Here is a 20,667-nt window from a genome sequence, read left to right on the forward strand (position 1 = left end):
CGGCTAGCCTTGCAATCCGTCCCAGCTTCGGGATTCACTGGAAAGGAGCTTCAAAGCTGCCAATGCCCTTGGATCTGTGAGCCGGCCTGGGAGGATTCAAGTATTGCCGAACCGAGTGCGAAACCAAATCTCCTATTACCCGGAATCACTCGCGTGAGCATTCAAACCAAAAAAGCAACTCAATTTTCAATTACGAACTATCGCATGAAGGACCCGAGTCGACTCTCTCCTTCTGACAAGTAAATTCAACCTTTTTTCTCAACACACTCTTTCTTTGTTCGCGACCGTTTCCACAACAACGCCTGCTTGTCAATCGCGACCACCGTGAATCGCTCGCTAGACTCGCATATATATCTACATGACGCGATTATCGTCTTCCTTCGCGATGATACGATCGACATTACAAAATCGCCGCGAACACTCCGCCCGCCTTCGTCATCAGACGAACTACACACCATAATTTGAGAACATCGATCAACTCGGTTTGTTTCAACGAACTACAGTTTTATTCTACATGGTATATAATTTTAATACAATAATCAAATTAAAATGACGTACGCAATACAAATTATAACTAGCTCAACTGTCTTTGTCCCCACAAGTCGATTCGTTCGACTTTTCGGAACTGTGTTGAATAAAAAGAGGACACAGGCGTGCGATATGTCGTCGCAAATTTGACGTAGCCGTTTTAACGGTGACGACTCTAACTAACCCGTCTGAACCGGGATGAACCTCTATCACACGTCCCAAAGGCCATTTCGAAGGCGGATAACGATCATCGCGTAATAAAACTAATTGTCCAATTGCAAAATTCTTAGTTTGACCTCGCCATTTTGAACGCTCTTGCAAATGTTGTATATATTCTGATGATCACCGCTTCCAAAAATCATTTCGAATGGCTTGAAGCAGATGAAAACGTTCTAAACAGTTTTCCGGTACATTGGAATAATCTTTATCAGGAATTAAACCAGGAATTTCGCCGATCAAAAAATGTGCAGGTGTCAAAACCCGTAAATTGTCAATATCAGAATTTAAAGGACATATTGGACGTGAGTTTAGACACAATTCTATTTCGGCGAGCACTGTAGAAAACTCTTCGAAAGTTAATATTCTATCACCGAGGACACGCTTGAGATGATACTTCACAGATCTTACTCCAGCCTCCCACAAACCTCCGTAATGAGGAGAATTCGCTGGAATAAATGTCCAAGATGTTCCATCATTCGCAAGAGACGCAGCAACGCTTTTATAAAATTCAGAACCTGATTTAAACATACTTCGCAACTCTTTATCAGCAGCTTGAAAAGTAGTTGCATTGTCAGAAAAAAGATTCGTACAAATTCCGCGTCTACTCGCAAAACGTTTATAAGCGGCGAGAAAAATCTTAGTTGTAAGATCGCTAACCGCTTCAAGATGTATCGCTCGCGACGCAAAACAGATAAAGAGCACTATATATCCCTTATAAGATTTGTGCCCTCGACCCTTAGAGCTTTTAATTTGAAAGGGACCGGCATAATCTAGACCTGACGTCGAAAATGGTCGAGCCGGAGTCACTCGTGAGACAGGCAAATTACCCATCATCTGATGAGCTAGACGTGGTTTGTTGCGTTGACAAACTATACAGTTCCTGATCGCAGTCTTAACTAAACGATTTCGACCCAAAATCCACGCATATTGCATCACAATATTAGAAGTAAGTGTTGGTCCCCCGTGAAAACATTTCCGATGCGCGTACCGTACTAATAAGCGACTAAGTGTCGAATCTCGCGGCAAAATCAGCGGATGTTTCCTTTCGTGAGGTAAACTTGAATTTCCAAGACGACCTCCTACCCGTAATAAACGATCCGTCTCATCATACATCGGATTTAAACTACATAAACCGTTGCGTTTAGGTAACGGCTTCCCATGTGATAAGAGTTCAATTTCTGATGCAAATGCGTGATTTTGAGCTAATCTAAACACAACATTTCGGGCCTCGTTCAATTCTATGGCTGTGAGATAAACAGGCAATGGAGTTAAACTACTTTTGCGTCTCTTAAGAACATTGAATGGACGTAAACAATATGCTACAACACGAATTAACAGAGAAAAGGAGGAAAATCTACAGAAAAGTTCTGGTTCGCTCACAATTTGATCAACATGTAATACTTGAGAAGACGATGCCATCTTGGGCCAATGCTCGTCAGTCTTCACTAACCAATCAGGCCCGTTCCACCATAAATTACAATTGATCAAATTAGAGGGTTTACAACCTCGTGTCGCCAAATCTGCCGGATTCTCACGAGTCGGTACATGTGCCCAAATAACATTAGGTAATTCAGTCTGGATATAGGATACCCGATTCGCAACAAAGGTCTTCCAGCTACACGGATGTTTTCGAAGCCAAGTCAAAACAATTTGACTATCGGTCCACGCAAACATTGGGAAACCTTGCAAAAATTCCAAACCTTTTACATAACGCAAAAGTTTTACGAGCAACACTGCCCCGCACAACTCAAGATTCGGTATGCTCACAGTTTTGACAGGGGATACCTTGCATTTTGCAGTTAACAAAGAAACATGTGCGCGATTGTTATCGTCAATCATTCGAATATAGACAACTGCAGCGAAAGCCCGCGATGAAGCGTCAGAAAATCCGTGAATCTGTGCATGTGAATTTAAAGATGCACCTAACCATCGGTTAATGGTTAACTTCGATAGCTCAGAAAGCGAACTGCAATACTGGAGCCATCGTTCTCGAAGGTCTATAGGTAACGTCTCGTCCCAATCGCATTTTACAATCCAAAGATCTTGCATTAAAATTTTAGCTGTAACCGTTATCGGCGCGAGCCACCCCAAAGGATCAAATAAACGCGCGATGTTTGATAAAACAGTTCGTTTCGTCATTGCTTTAACCAGCTCTTCGAAATTTACAGCGACAAAACTGAATTCATCAGACGTTGGATTCCAACGAATACCTAGAGCTTTCACTAATTCGTCATCTGCGATGCTTTTTTGGTCAATGTTCTCATATTGCGAAGATTTCGTAGGCAACAAATCATTATGATTCGCGGCCCACTTGTCGAGTTCAATTCCTGCTGTACGTAACATATCGACTAGTTCTTGACGCGTTTTCAACGCATCAGAGAGATCATCTGCTCCGGCAAATATATCGTCTACATACGTATTAGAATTTAGGCAAGCAGCACCGAGTGGAAATCGAGCACCCTCATCGATTGCTACTTGCTGAAGTGTGCGAATCGCAAGGTAAGGAGCACATGCTGTGCCATAAGTCACTGTTGTGAGACGATAATCAACAGGGGGATCCGAATGACTAGGAGACCATACGATTCGTTGAAAATCTCTCTGTTCCGACGCAACATAAATCTGACGAAACATCTTAACAACATCGGTCGTGAATACGAACTGGTATCGACGCCAATTCAATAAAATTAGACATAAATCGCGTTGAAGAGCAGGGCCTTTCATAAGGAAATCGTTTGGACAACGTCCTCCTTTATTCTTCCGAGATGCGTCAAAAACAACCCGGATCTTTGATCGCACCACCGCATGATGCGGAAAATACCACGCCTTCGAGTTGTTAATTTCATTAAACGAGACGCGTTCCATGTGACCAAGATCCTCATAAACGCTCATAAACTTCCGATAAGCGATTGCTAAGTCAGGATCACGATCAAAACGTCGATGAATCGAAGCTAAACATTTCAAAGCCATAAATCGAGTCTCGACTCCGACTTCTGGAGGATCTGAATTGAAAGGCAGACGTACAACATAACGTCCATTGGTATCTCGAAAGTGTGTATCCCTAAACAATCTTTCGCAAGCATCATCTTTAGAATCAAGAGTCGCAATTATTGGTGGTAACTCTTCGAGGATCCAAAAACGTTGTAACGATATATCTAAGTCGTCTTCCCAAACACTGTGATACGCCTGAAGATGCTCAGAAGTTTCCGCCCGCCGTGAAATATCCGCCGACACTGTACCGGAAATTATCCAGCCTAACGCTGTATCTTGGGCAACTAAAGATGAATCAGAAAATCTTTTCAACCCTGACTTCAATAGCTGTCCGTAAACATCTGCGCCTAAAATAATATCTACAGAATCAGGAACATAGAACAATGGATCTGCCAAAGATAAATCAGCAAACATTCCAATATCGATCTCCATTAACCTACGTGTTGGAAGCTGCGACGTTAATTTTGACAAAACAAAGGCATTGACTTCAAACTTAGTTGACGGATCGACAACAGACTGAAATATTAGCTGCGTTGCAGCCTTAGCTGTTCCTGCTGAACTGGCTCCGAGCCCGGCCAACGACATATTGACGCGACGTTTCTCTAATCCTAAAAGATTCGTGATAAAACTGGAAACAAACGAAGCCTCCGAACCTTGATCAAGCAAAGCTCGAACACGTGTCCGTGAACCTTGTGGCCCTATCAGCATTATCTGAGCAGTCGCTAATAAAACTGAACGCTTACGAGATATCACATTCGCAGTATGCACATGTACACTCGAGACCTTTGCTGAAACTCCAGTCTTAGACTCGTCCGAATTGCTTGATTTCGATTCCGGAATTGAATTCTTAGTAAAGCTGGTGAAAACTTTGTCAGAATGGAGCAAAGAATGATGCCTTCCCTTACAGCTCGAACATCTAGTAGAAAAAGAGCAATTAGCAACTCTATGAGCACCGAGACAATTAAAACAAAGCCGCAAGCGAAGTACTTCAGCGCGACGTTCAGAAACATTCTTTGCTTTGAATTTATTGCACTTAAAAATGCGATGGGGACCAGAACATATCACACATTTAAATTTACCGTCTGTTGAAAACGACGTAGACGCATGAAATACCTTTCGAGATCCTGATATTGGTTTAGATAAAATTGCTTTCTTGACATTATCACCCTGTTCAGAAGTGAGCATACAGAGTGTCTGTGCACGATTCTCTAAAAACTCAGTTAAATCGGAAAACCTTGGAAATCTACCGAGAGCATCCTCCTCGGTCGAGTTCCCATCATAATTTAAAGTTACCTGACGATCCTTCTTACTTAACTCTGTTTCCCAAGCCTTTCGCGAATCGGGATCCAGACGTGAAGCTACTATATACACTAACCAAACATCCCAATGATCAACTGGCATTTTCAAATTCGATAACGCACGCACAATACGCTGAGATTCGTCCGCAAGCAAACGCATTTCACCCGCAGACTCCCTTTTCATATGAGAAAGATTCATTAACGCTCGCAAATGACTGTAAACTATTAATCTAGGATTATGAAAACGCGCCTTCAAAGCCCGCCAAGTCGTCGCATAGTTCGCGTTGGTAGTGGTAACATCCTTCACAAGATCCGCGGCAGAATCTTTCAAACAACTTTTAAGATATTGCAATTTCGTGGCGTCAGATAAACGCGGCGCATTATGAACTAGGGTAGTAAACAGATCGCAAAAATTCTCCCAATCCTCGTAACGACCCGCAAATGTCGGTAAATCTAATTTTGGTAACTTCGCGGGGCGTGTATCATCATTGATTACAGAAGCGGTATTTGAAGTTCCGGTATTACTTGAACTGCTGTCTAATTCTGACCTTGTGGTGAGAAGAAAATCAAGCGCGTCCTCGTATGTTGCTTGTAGACGAGCAAACACATTTTCCGTGATGTAGACATCGTTCAGGGCATCCTCTCGGACGACAATTTCTTCATGTGTGGCACGCGCCTTGCTCCAAATCTCAGTCAGTGAATTGACTCGTGATGAAATAATGTTTGAATTCAAACTATCGCGAGATCTCTCTCGCAATCGACTACTGGTCAATTCAATTTCCGCTGAGCGAGAATTCTGTAGCGCAATGAGCTTTCGTAACGACGTAGGAGCCATTGCAAAAGAAAACTTTGTTGTCAAATGCAACCAAAACTCTTATCTTCTCTTAACACGACTAAGCAAAAAATAAACTCGACCAAAAGAAATTCGTATCGTCAATGATATTTGAACAAAAAACGAAAACTGAAAACAAATCGCCGATCGAAAAAAAAAGAAATGTCACTTGAATATGCATCGCAACGTGAACATTGAATCATCGAAATGAAGACAGCCAACTAATATCGTATATAATTAACGACTCTTGCAATGACTCCTCAAACACACTCGACTTCACAATCGATTGAAAGTATCCAGTGAATATAACCATACAATCCCGATAAACTCGAACATTGTTCCTCACCCGGAGCACCAAAATGTTTTTCAATCATTTAAAAGACAGGATTCATAGAAGTTCAGATTAAACAATGTTCGAACTTATACTAGAATGAAATACACAATTTCCCGGTTGAACAAATTCTTGCTTCGGCATAAAAACCTCGACGGATTACGAGGAAAAGCCAAAGCAAGATGCAATAAATTTATTCTATTAAGCAACTACAAGAATTTCGCCGTACGAAAGCCCAGTATCAAATAGTGTTTAAATATAGATAACGAGGTTAGAAAATCGGCGTTTCAAGCAATTTACATGCTAAAGGACATTTTAGTCTAAAACTAAGAGAGCTCTCTTACCGTTAATACTCAAGTCTCTGCGCGTAGTGATCCACAGCAGAGTTCCACTGGAACTCTGCACAATTGCCGGCTGGCCCATAGGGCACTCCTCTGCCGGCAGCACTACGGCTAGCCTTGCAATCCGTCCCAGCTTCGGGATTCACTGGAAAGGAGCTTCAAAGCTGCCAATGCCCTTGGATCTGTGAGCCGGCCTGGGAGGATTCAAGTATTGCCGAACCGAGTGCGAAACCAAATCTCCTATTACCCGGAATCACTCGCGTGAGCATTCAAACCAAAAAAGCAACTCAATTTTCAATTACGAACTATCGCATGAAGGACCCGAGTCGACTCTCTCCTTCTGACAAGTAAATTCAACCTTTTTTCTCAACACACTCTTTCTTTGTTCGCGACCGTTTCCACAACAACGCCTGCTTGTCAATCGCGACCACCGTGAATCGCTCGCTAGACTCGCATATATATCTACATGACGCGATTATCGTCTTCCTTCGCGATGATACGATCGACATTACAAAATCGCCGCGAACAGTGGCATAAGATAGAATATAGGATAGGATAGAGGATAGGATGGGATAGAGGATAGGATAGGATAGATGGTACGATACGATAGAGGATAGGATAGGATAGAGGACAGGATAGGGTAGAGGATAGGATAGGATAGAGGATAGGATAGGATAGAGGATAGGATAGTATAGAGGATAGGATAGGATAGAGGATAGGATAGGATAGAGGATAGGATAGGATAGAGGATAGGATACGATAGAGGATAGGATAGGATAGAGGATAGGAAAGGATAGATGATAGGATAGGATAGAAGATAGCATAGGATAGAGGATAGGATAGGATAGGATAGAGGATAGGATAGGATAGATGATAGGATAGGATAGAGCATAGGATACGATAGAGGATAGGATAGGATAGAGGATAGGATAGGGCATTGTATAGGATAGAGGATAGGATATGATAGAGGATAGGATAGGATAGAGGATAGCATAGGGGATTGGATAGGATAGAGGATAGGAGACGATATGAGGATACAATACGATAGAGGATAGGATAGGATAGAGGATAGGATATGATAGAGGATAGGAGAGGATAGAGGATAGGATAGGATAGATGATAGGATAGGATAGAGGATAGGATAAGATAGCGAATTGGATAGAATAGAGAATATGATACGGTAGACGATAGGGGATTGGATCGGATACAGGATAGGAGGCGGTAGAGGATAGGATAGGATAGGATAGAGAATAGGATAGGATAGAGGATATGTTAGGATAGAGGATAGGATAGGATAGAGGACAGGATAGGGTAGAGGATAGGATAGGATAGAGGATAGGATAGGATAGAGGATAGGATAGTATAGAGGATAGGATAGGATAGAGGATAGGATAGGATAGAGGATAGGATAGGATAGAGGATAGGATACGATAGAGGATAGGATAGGATAGAGGATAGGAAAGGATAGATGATAGGATAGGATAGAGGATAGCATAGGATAGAGGATAGGATATCATAGAGGATAGGCTAGGATAGAGGATAGGATAGGATAGAGGATAGCATAGGGTAGAGGATAGGATAGGATAGAGGATAGGATAGGATAGAGGATAGGATAGGATAGAGGATAGGATCGGATAGAGGATAGGATAGGATAGAGGATAGGATAGGGTAGAGGATAGGATATGATAGAGGATAGGATAGGATAGAGGATAGGATAGGATAGCGGATAGGATAGGATGAGGATAGGATAGAGGATAGGATAGGATAGAGGATAGGATAGGATAGAGGATAGGATAGGATAGAGGATAGGATAGGATAGAGGATAGGATAGGATAGAGGATAGGATAGGATAGAGGATAGGATAGGATAGAGGATAGGATAGGGTAGAGGAAAGTATAGGATGGAGGATAAGATAGGAAGGAGGATAGGATGGGATAGTGGATACGATAAGATAGAGGATAGGATAGGATAGAGGATACGATATGATACAGGATAGGATAGGATAGATGGTCTGATACGATAGAGGATAGGGTAGGATGGAGGATAGGATGGGATAGAGGATAGAACTCGATAGAGGATAGGATAGGATAAGGGATAGGATATGATGGAGGATAGGATTGGATAGAGGATAGGATCGGATAGAAGATAGGTTTGGATAGAGGCTAGAATAGGAGAGAGGAATAGGATAGGATAGAGGATAGGATACGATAGACGGTGGCATAAGATAGAATATAGGATAGGATAGAGGATAGGATGGGATAGAGGATAGGATAGGATAGATGGTACGATACGATAGAGGATAGGATACGATAGAGGATAGAATAGGATAGAGGAAAGGATAGGATAGAGGATAGGATAGGACAGAGGGTAGGATAGGATAGAGTATGGGATAGGATTGAGGATAGGATACGGTAGAGGATAGGTTTGGATAGAAGGTAGAATAGGATAGAGGATAGGATAGGATAGAGGATAGGATAGGATAGAGGATAGGGTAGGATAAGCGATAGGATACGATAGAGGATAGGATTGGATAGAGGATAGGATAGGATAGAGGATAGGTTTGGATAGAAGGTAGAATAGGATAGAGGATAGGATAGGATAGTGGATATGTTAGGTTGGAGGTTAGGATGGGATAGAGGATAGGATAAGATGGAGGATAGGATAGGATAGGATAGAGGATAGGATATGATAGAATAGGATAGAGGATAGCATAGGGGATTGGATAGGATAGAGGATAGGAGACGATATGAGGATACAATAGGATAGAGGATAGGATAGGATAGAGGATAGGATATGATAGAGGATAGGAGAGGATAGAGGATAGGATAGGATAGATGATAGGATAGGATAGAGGATAGGATAAGATAGCGAATTGGATAGAATAGAGAATATGATACGGTAGACGATAGGGGAATGGATCGGATACAGGATAGGAGGCGGTAGAGGATAGGATAGGATAGGATAGAGAATAGGATAGGATAGAGGATAAGTTAGGATAGAGGATAGGATAGGATAGAGGACAGGATAGGGTAGAGGATAGGATAGGATAGAGGATAGGATAGGATAGAGGATAGGATAGTATAGAGGATAGGATAGGATAGAGGATAGGATAGGATAGAGGATAGCATAGGATAGAGGATAGGATACGATAGAGGATAGGATAGGATAGAGGATAGGAAAGGATAGATGATAGGATAGGATAGAGGATAGCATAGGATAGAGGATAGGATATCATAGAGGATAGGCTAGGATAGAGGATAGGATAGGATAGAGGATAGGATAGGGTAGAGGATAGGATAGGATAGAGGATAGGATAGGATAGAGGATAGGATAGGATAGAGGATAGGATCGGATAGAGGATAGGATAGGATAGAGGATAGGATAGGGTAGAGGATAGGATATGATAGAGGATAGGATAGGATGGAGGATAGGATCGGATAGAGGATAGGATAGGGGATTGGGTAGGATAGAGTATAGGATAGGATAGAGGATAGGATACGATAGAGGATAGGATAGAGGATACGATAGGATAGGATAGAGGATAGGATAGGATAGAGGATTGGATAGGATAGAGGATAGGATATGATAGAGGATAGGATAGGATAGAGGATAGGATAGGATAGATGATCGGATAGGATAGAGGATAGGATAAGATGGAGGATAGGATAGGATAGAGGATAGGATAGGATAGAGGATAGGATCGGATAGAGGATAGGATAGGTGATCGGATAGGATAGAGGATAGGACAGGATAGGATAGAGAATAGGATAGGATAGAGGATAGGTTAGGATAGAGGATAGGATAGGATAGAGGATAGGATAGGGTAGAGGATAGGATAGGATAGAGGATAGGATAGGATAGAGGATAGGATCGGATAGAGGATAGGATAGGGGATTGGATAGGATAGAGGATAGGATAGGATAGAGGATACGATAGGATAGGATAGAGGATAGGATAGGATAGAGGATAGGATAGGATAGAGGATAGGATATGATAGAGGATAGGATAGGATAGAGGATAGGAAAGGATACAGGATAGGATAGGATAGAGGATAGGATACGATAGAGGATACGAAAGGATAGGATACAGGGTAGAATAGGATAGGGGATAGGATAGGATAGAGGATAGGATAGAATAGAGAATATGATACGGTAGACGATGGGGGATTGGATCGGATACAGGATAGGAGGCGGTAGAGGATAGGATAGGATAGGATAGAGAATAGGATAGGATAGAGGATATGTTAGCATAGAGGATAGGATAGGATAGAGGACAGGATAGGGTAGAGGATAGGATAGGATAGAGGATAGGATAGTATAGAGGATAGGATAGGATAGAGGATAGGATAGGATAGAGGATAGGATAGGATAGAGGATAGGATACGATAGAGGATAGGATAGGATAGAGGATAGGATCGGATAGAGGATAGGATAGGGGATTGGATAGGATAGAGTATAGGATAGGATAGAGGATAGGATACGATAGAGGATAGGATAGAGGATACGATAGGATAGGATAGAGGATAGGATAGGATAGAGGATTGGATAGGATAGAGGATAGGATATGATAGAGGATAGGATAGGATAGAGGATAGGATAGGATAGATGATCGGATAGGATAGAGAATAGGATAGGATAGAGGATAGGATACGATAGAGGATAGGATATGATAGAGGATAGGATAGGGTAGAGGATAGGATAGGATAGAGGCTAGGATAGGATAGAGGATAGGATAGGATAGAGGATACGATAGGATAGGATAGAGGATAGGATAGGATAGAGGATAGGAAAGGATAGAGGATAGGATAGGATAGAGGATAGGATCGGATAGAGGATAGGATAGGGGATTGGATAGGATAGAGGATAGGATAGGATAGAGGATACGATAGGATAGGATAGAGGATAGGATAGGATAGAGGATAGGATAGGATAGAGGATAGGATATGATAGAGGATAGGATAGGATAGAGGATAGGAAAGGATACAGGATAGGATAGGATAGAGGATAGGATACGATAGAGGATACGAAAGGATAGGATACAGGGTAGAATAGGATAGGGGATAGGATAGGATAGAGGATAGGATAGAATAGAGAATATGATACGGTAGACGATGGGGGATTGGATCGGATACAGGATAGGAGGCGGTAGAGGATAGGATAGGATAGGATAGAGAATAGGATAGGATAGAGGATATGTTAGCATAGAGGATAGGATAGGATAGAGGACAGGATAGGGTAGAGGATAGGATAGGATAGAGGATAGGATAGTATAGAGGATAGGATAGGATAGAGGATAGGATAGGATAGAGGATAGGATAGGATAGAGGATAGGATACGATAGAGGATAGGATAGGATAGAGGATAGGATCGGATAGAGGATAGGATAGGGGATTGGATAGGATAGAGTATAGGATAGGATAGAGGATAGGATACGATAGAGGATAGGATAGAGGATACGATAGGATAGGATAGAGGATAGGATAGGATAGAGGATTGGATAGGATAGAGGATAGGATATGATAGAGGATAGGATAGGATAGAGGATAGGATAGGATAGATGATCGGATAGGATAGGGGATAGGATAAGATGGAGGATACGATAGGATAGAGGATAGGATAGGATAGAGGATAGGATCGGATAGAGGATAGGATAGGGGATTGGATAGGATAGAGGATAGGACAGGATAGGATAGAGAATAGGATAGGATAGAGGATAGGTTAGGATAGAGGATAGGATAGGATAGAGGATAGGATAGGGTAGAGGATAGGATAGGATAGAGGATAGGATAGGATAAAGGATAGGATCGGATAGAGGATAGGATGGGGGATTGGATAGGATAGAGGATAGGATAGGATAGAGGATACGATAGGATAGGGTAGAGGATAGGATAGGATAGAGGATAGGATTGGATAGAGGATAGGATAGGATAGAGGATAGGATAGGATAGGATAGAGGATAGGATAGGATAGAGAATACGATAGGATAGAGGATAGGATATGATAGAGGATAGGATAGGATAGAGGATAGGATAGGATAGAGGATAGGATAGGATAGAGGATAGGATAGGATAGGTGATCGGATAGGATAGAGGATAGGATAAGATGGAGGATAGGATAGGATAGAGGATAGGATAGGATAGAGGATACGATCGGATAGAGGATAGGATAGGTGATTGGATAGGATAGAGGATAGGACAGGATAGGATAGAGAATAGGATAGGATAGAGGATAGGTTAGGATAGAGGATAGGATAGGATAGAGGATAGGATAGGGTAGAGGATAGGATAGGATAGAGGATAGGATAGGATAGAGGATAGGATCGGATAGAGGATAGGATAGGGGATTGGATAGGATAGAGGATAGGATAGGCTAGAGGATAGGATCGGATAGAGGATAGGATAGGATAGAGGATAGGATAGGATGGAGGATAGGATCGGATAGAGGATAGGATAGGGGATTGGATAGGATAGCGTATAGGATAGGATAGAGGATAGGATACGATAGAGGATAGGATAGAGGATACGATAGGATAGGATAGAGGATAGGATAGGATAGAGGATTGGATAGGATGGAGGATAGGATCGGATAGAGGATAGGATAGGATAGAGGATAGGATATGATAGAGGATAGGATAGGATAGAGGATAGGATAGGATAGAGGATAGGATAGGATAGAGGATAGGATAGGATGGAGGATAGGATCGGATAGAGGATAGGATAGGGGATTGGATAGGATAGAGTATAGGATAGGATAGAGGATAGGATACGATAGAGGATAGGATAGAGGATACGATAGGATAGGATAGAGGATAGGATAGGATAGAGGATTGGATAGGATAGAGGATAGGATATGATAGAGGATAGGATAGGATAGAGGATAGGATAGGATAGAGGATAGGATCGGATAGAGGATAGGATAGGGGATTGGATAGGATAGAGGATAGGATAGGATAGAGGATACGATAGGATAGGATAGAGGATAGGATAGGATAGAGGATAGGATAGGATAGAGGATAGGATAGGATAGAGAATAGGATAGGATAGAGGATAGGATAGAGGATTGGATAGTATAGAGGGTAGGATAGGATAGAGGATAGGAAAGGATACAGGATAGGATAGGATAGAGGATAGGATAAGATAGAGGATATAATAGGATAGAGGATAGGATAGGATAGAGGATTGGATAGGATAGAGGATACGATATGACAGAGGATAAGATAGGATAGAGGATAGGACAGGATAGATGATAGGATAGGATAGAGGATAGGATAAGATAGAGGATTTGATAGGATAGAGGATAAGATACGATAGAGGATACGAAAGGATAGGATAGAGGATAGTATAGGATGGACGATAAGGTGGGGTGGAGGACAGGATGGGATTGAGGATACGATAAGATAGAGGACAGGATAGGATAGAGGATAGGATAGGATAGAGGATAGGATAGGACAGAGGATAGGATAGGATAGAGGATAGGATAGGATAGATGATAGGATAGAGAATAGGATAGGGTAGATGATGTTATAGTAAAGAGGATAGGATACGATAGCGGATACGATATTATAGAGGATAGGATAGGATAGGATAGAGAATAGGATAGGATAGAGGATAGGTTAGGATAGATGATACGATAGGAAAGGATAGAGGATACGATAGGATAGAGGATAGCATAGGATAGAGGATAGGATAGGATAGGATAGAGGATAGGATAGGATAGAGCATAGGATACGATAGAGGATAGGATAGGGGATTGGATAGGATAGAGGATAGGATAGGATAGAGGATAGGATATGATAGAGGATAGGAGAGGATAGAGGATAGGATAGGATAGATGATAGGATAGGATAGAGGATAGGATAGGATAGGGGATGGGATAGGATAGAGGATAGGATACGATAGAGAATATGATACGGTAGACGATAGGGGATTGGATCGGATACAGGATAGGAGGCGGTAGAGGATAGGATAGGATAGGATAGAGAATAGGATAGGATAGAGGATAGGTTAGGATAGATGATGGGATAGGATAGAGGACAGGATAGGGTAGAGGATAGGATAGGATAGAGGATAGGATAGCATAGAGGATAGGATACGATAGAGGATACGATAGGAAAGGATAGAGGATAGGATACGATAGAGGATACGATAGGAAAGGATAGAGGATAGGATAGGATAGAGGATAGCATAGGATAGAGGATAGGATAGGATAGGATAGAGGATAGGATAGGATAGAGCATAGGATACGATAGAGGATAGGATAGGGTATTGGATAGGATAGAGGATAGGATAGAATAGAGGATACGATATGATAGAAGATAGGATAGGATAGAGGATAGGAGAGGGGTTTGGATAGGATAAAGGATAGGATAGGATAGAGGATAGGATAGGATAGGATAGGATAGAGGATAGGATACGATAGAGGACAGGATACGATAGAGCATACGAAAGGATAGGATAGAGGGTAGGATAGGATAGAGGATAGGATAGGATAGAGGATAGGATTGGATAGAGGATAGGACATGATAGAGGATAGGATTGGATAGAGGATAGGATAGGTTAGAGGATAGGATAGAGGATACGATAGGATAGGATAGAGGATACGATAGGATACTATAGAGGATAGGATAGGATAGGGGATAGGATAGGATAGAGGATAGGATAGGATAGAGGATAGGATAGGATAGAGGATAGGATAGGATAGAGGATAGGATAGGATAGAGGATAGGATACGATAGAGGATAGGATAGGATAGAGGATAGGATAGGATAGAGGATAGGATAGGATAGCGGAAAGGATAGGATAGAGTATAGAATAGGATAGAGGAAATGATAGGATAGATGCTAGGATATGATAGAGAATAGGATAGAGGATGGGATAGGACTGAGGATAGGATAGGATATTGAATAGGATAGGATAGATGATATTATAGGAAAGAGGATAGGATATGATAGAGGATACGATATTATAGAGGATAGGATAGGATACAGGATCGGATAGAATAGAGGATTGGATAGCATACAGGATACGATAGGATAGAGGATAGGTTAGGGGATTGGATAGGATAGACGATAGGATAGGATAGAGGTTAGGATAGGATAGGGGATAGGATAGGATAGAGGATAGGATAGGATAGAGGATAGGATAGGATAGAGGATAGGATAGGATGGAGGATAGGATCGGATAGAGGATAGGATAGGGGATTGGATAGGATAGAGGATAGTATAGAGGATAGGATAGGATAGAGGATAGGATAGGATAGAGGATAGGATATGATAGAGGATAGGAAAGGATAGAGGATAGGATAGGATAGAGGATAGCATAGGATAGAGGATAGGATAGGATAGGATAGAGGATAGGATAGGATAGGGGATAGGATAGGATAGAGCATAGGATACGATAGAGGATAGGATAGGGGATAGGATAGGATAGAGGATAGGATAGGATAGAGGATAGGATATGATAGAGGATAGGAGAGGATAGAGGATTGGATAGGATAGAGGATAGGATAGGATAGAGGATAGGATAAGATAGAAGATAGGATAGGATAGAGGATAGGAGAGGGGTTTGGATAGGATAAAGGATAGGATAGGATAGAGGATAGGATAGGATAGGATAGGATAGAGGATAGTTTACGATAGAGGACAGGATACGATAGAGCATACGAAAGGATAGGATAGAGGGTAGGATAGGATAGAGGATAGGATAGGATAGAGGATAGGATTGGATAGAGGATAGGACATGATAGAGGATAGGATTGGATAGAGGATAGGATAGGTTAGAGGATAGGATAGAGGATACGATAGGATAGGATAGAGGATACGATAGGATACTATAGAGGATAGGATAGGATAGAGGATTGGATAGGATAGAGGATAGGATATGATAGAGGATAGGATATGATAGAGGATAGGATAGGATAGAGGATAGGATAGGATAGAGGATAGGATACGATAGAGGATAGGATAGGATAGAGGATAGGATAGGATAGAGGATAGGAAAGGATAGAGGATAGGATAGGATAGAGGATAGCATAGGATAGAGGATAGGATATTATAGAGGATAGGAGAGGATAGAGGATAGGATAGGATAGAGGATAGGATAGGATAGGGGATAGGATAGGATAGAGCATAGGATACGATAGAGGATAGGACAGAGGATAGGATAGGATAGAGGATAGGATAGGATAGAGTATAGGATATGATAGAGGATAGGATAGGATAGAGGATAGGACAGGATAGATGATAGGATAGGATAGAGGATAGGATAAGATAGAGGATGGGATAGGATAGAGGATAGGATACGATAGAGGATACGAAAGGATAGGATAGAGGGTAGGATAGGATAGAGGATAGGATAGGATAGAGGATAGGATATGATAGAGGATAGGAGACGAAAGAGGATAGGATTGGATAGAGAATAGGATAGAGGATAGGATAAGATAGAGGATAGGATACGATAGAGGATACGATAGGTTAGAGGATGGGATAGGGGATTGGATAGGATAGAGGATAGGATAGGATAGAGGATAGGAAAGGATGGAGGATAGGATCGGATAGAGGATAGGATAGGGGATTGGATAGGATAGAGGATAGGATAGGATAGAGGATAGGATACGATAGAGGATACGATAGGATAGAGGATGGGATAGGGGATTGGATAGGATAGAGGATAGGAGACGATATGAGGATAGGATAGGATAGAGAATAGGATATTATAGATGATATTATAGGAAAGAGGATAGGATATGATAGAGGATCGGATAGGATAGAGGATTGGATAGGATAGAGGATACGATAGGATGGAGGATACGATAGGATAGGGTAGAGGATAGGATAGGATAGAGGATAGGATAGGATAGAGGATAGGATAGGATAGAGGATAGGATAGGATAGAGGATAGGATAGGATAGAGGATAGGATAGGATAGAGGATAGGATACGATAGAGGATAGGATAGGATAGAGGATAGGATAGGATAGAGGATAGGATAGGATAGAGGATAGGATAGGATAGAGGATAGGATAGGATAGAGGATAGGATACCATAGAGGATACCATAGGATAGGATAGAGGATAGGATAGGATAGAGGATAGGATAGGATAGAGGATAGGAAAGGATAGAGGATAGGATAGGATAGAGGATAGCATAGGATAGAGCATAGGATACGATAGAGGATAGGATAGAGGATGGGATAGGACTGAGGATAGGATAGGATATTGAATAGGATAGGATAGATGATATTATAGGAAAGAGGATAGGATATGATAGAGGATACGATATTATAGAGGATAGGATAGGATAGAGGATCCGATAGAATAGAGGATTGGATAGGATACAGGATACGATAGGATAGAGGATAGGTTAGGGGATTGGATAGGATAGACGATAGGATAGGATAGAGGATAGGATAGGATAGGGGATAGGATAAGATAGAGGATATGATAGGATAGAGGATAGGATATGATAGAGGATAGGATAGAGGATAGGATAGGATAGAGGATAGAGGATAGGATGGGGGATTGGTAGGTTACAGGATAGGATAGGATAGAGAATAGGATAGGGGATTGGATAGGATAGAGGATAGGATTGGATAGAGGATATTATAGGATAGAGGATAGTATAGGATGGAGGATAAGGTGGGGTGGAGGACAGGATGGGATTGAGGATACGATAAGATAGAGGACAGGATAGGATAGAGGATAGGATAGGATAGAGGATAGGATAGGACAGAGGATAGGATAGGATAGAGGATAGGATAGGATAGATGATAGGATAGAGAATAGGATAGGGTAGATGATGTTATAGTAAAGAGGATAGGATACGATAGCGGATACGATATTATAGAGGATAGGATAGGATAGAGAATAGGATAGGATAGAGGATAGGTTAGGATAGATGATACGATAGGAAAGGATAGAGGATACGATAGGATAGAGGATAGCATAGGATAGAGGATAGGATAGGATAGGATAGAGGATAGGATAGGATAGAGCATAGGATACGATAGAGGATAGGATAGGGGATTGGATAGGATAGAGGATAGGATAGGATAGAGGATAGGATATGATAGAGGATAGGAGAGGATAGAGGATAGGATAGGATAGATGATAGGATAGGATAGAGGATAGGATAGGATAGAGGATGGGATAGGATAGAGGATAGGATACGATAGAGAATATGATACGGTAGACGATAGGGGATTGGATCGGATACAGGATAGGAGGCGGTAGAGGATAGGATAGGATAGGATAGAGAATAGGATAGGATAGAGGATAGGTTAGGATAGATGATAGGATAGGATAGAGGACAGGATAGGGTAGAGGATAGGATAGGATAGAGGATAGGATAGCATAGAGGATAGGATACGATAGAGGATACGATAGGAAAGGATAGAGGATAGGATACGATAGAGGATACGATAGGAAAGGATAGAGGATAGGATAGGATAGAGGATAGCATAGGATAGAGGATAGGATAGGATAGGATAGAGGATAGGATAGGATAGAGCATAGGATACGATAGAGGATAGGATAGGGTATTGGATAGGATAGAGGATAGGATAGAATAGAGGATACGATATGATAGATGATAGGATAGGATGGATGGTAGGAGACGATAGAGGATAGGATAGGATGGAGGATAGGATGGGATGGAGGATAGGATAAGATAGAGGATAGGATAGGTCAGAGGATAGTATAGGATAGAGGATAGGATAGGATAGTGGATAGGATAGGATAGAGGATAGGATAGGATAGAGGATAGGATAGGATAGAGGATAGGATACCATAGAGGATACCATAGGATAGGATAGAGGATAGGATAGGATAGAGGATAGGATAGGATAGAGGATAGGAAAGGATAGAGGATAGGATAGGATAGAGGATAGCATAGGATAGAGGATAGGATAGGATAGGATAGAGGATAGGATAGGATAGGGGATAGGATAGGATAGAGCATAGGATACGATAGAGGATAGGATAGGGGATAGGATAGGATAGAGGATAGGATAGGATAGAGGATAGTATAGGATAGGGGATAGGATAGGATAGAGCATAGGATACGATAGAGGATAGGATAGAGGATAGGATAGGATAGCGGAAAGGATAGGATAGAGTATAGAATAGGATAGAGGAAATGATAGGATAGATGCTAGGATATGATAGAGAATAGGATAGAGGATGGGATAGGACTGAGGATAGGATAGGATATTGAATAGGATAGGATAGATGATATTATAGGAAAGAGGATAGGATATGATAGAGGATACGATATTATAGAGGATAGGATAGGATAGAGGATCGGATAGAATAGAGGATTGGATAGCATACAGGATACGATAGGATAGAGGATAGGTTAGGGGATTGGATAGGATAGACGATAGGATAGGATAGAGGTTAGGATAGGATAGGGGATAGGATAGGATAGAGGATAGGATAGGATAGAGGATAGGATAGGATAGAGGATAGGATAGGATGGAGGATAGGATCGGATAGAGGATAGGATAGGGGATTGGATAGGATAGAGGATAGTATAGAGGATAGGATAGGATAGAGGATAGGATAGGATAGAGGATAGGATAGGATAGAGGATAGGAAAGGATAGAGGATAGGATAGGATAGAGGATAGCATAGGATAGAGGATAGGATAGGATAGGATAGAGGATAGGATAGGATAGGGGATAGGATAGGATAGAGCATAGGATACGATAGAGGATAGGATAGGGGATAGGATAGGATAGAGGATAGGATAGGATAGAGGATAGGATATGATAGAGGATAGGAGAGGATAGAGGATTGGATAGGATAGAGGATAGGATAGGATAGAGGATAGGATAAGATAGAAGATAGGATAGGATAGAGGATAGGAGGGGGGTTTGGATAGGATAAAGGATAGGATAGGATAGAGGATAGGATAGGATAGGATAGGATAGAGGATAGGATACGATAGAGGACAGGATACGATAGAGCATACGAAAGGATAGGATAGAGGGTAGGATAGGATAGAGGATAGGATAGGATAGAGGATAGGATTGGATAGAGGATAGGACATGATAGAGGATAGGATTGGATAGAGGATAGGATAGGTTAGAGGATAGGATAGAGGATACGATAGGATAGGATAGAGGATACGATAG

At 41.7% G+C, this 20,667-nt stretch overlaps 1 protein-coding gene across 1 annotated transcript; it reads right to left on the minus strand.

The window, feature by feature from the left end:
- Nucleotides 1-579: 579 nt before the first annotated feature.
- Nucleotides 580-5,868, minus strand: LOC143363639 (uncharacterized). Its single transcript, XM_076804200.1, has 2 exons — nucleotides 918-5,868; nucleotides 580-863 (listed from the first exon to the last, which is right to left on the minus strand). The coding sequence occupies exons 1-2, from the start codon at nucleotides 5,866-5,868 to the stop codon at nucleotides 580-582; spliced, it is 5,235 nt and encodes a 1,744-aa protein (XP_076660315.1).
- Nucleotides 5,869-20,667: the final 14,799 nt, after the last annotated feature.

This window comes from Halictus rubicundus, unplaced genomic scaffold, assembly GCF_050948215.1.
Source record: "Halictus rubicundus isolate RS-2024b unplaced genomic scaffold, iyHalRubi1_principal scaffold0082, whole genome shotgun sequence".
NCBI lineage: Eukaryota > Metazoa > Arthropoda > Insecta > Hymenoptera > Halictidae > Halictus > Halictus rubicundus.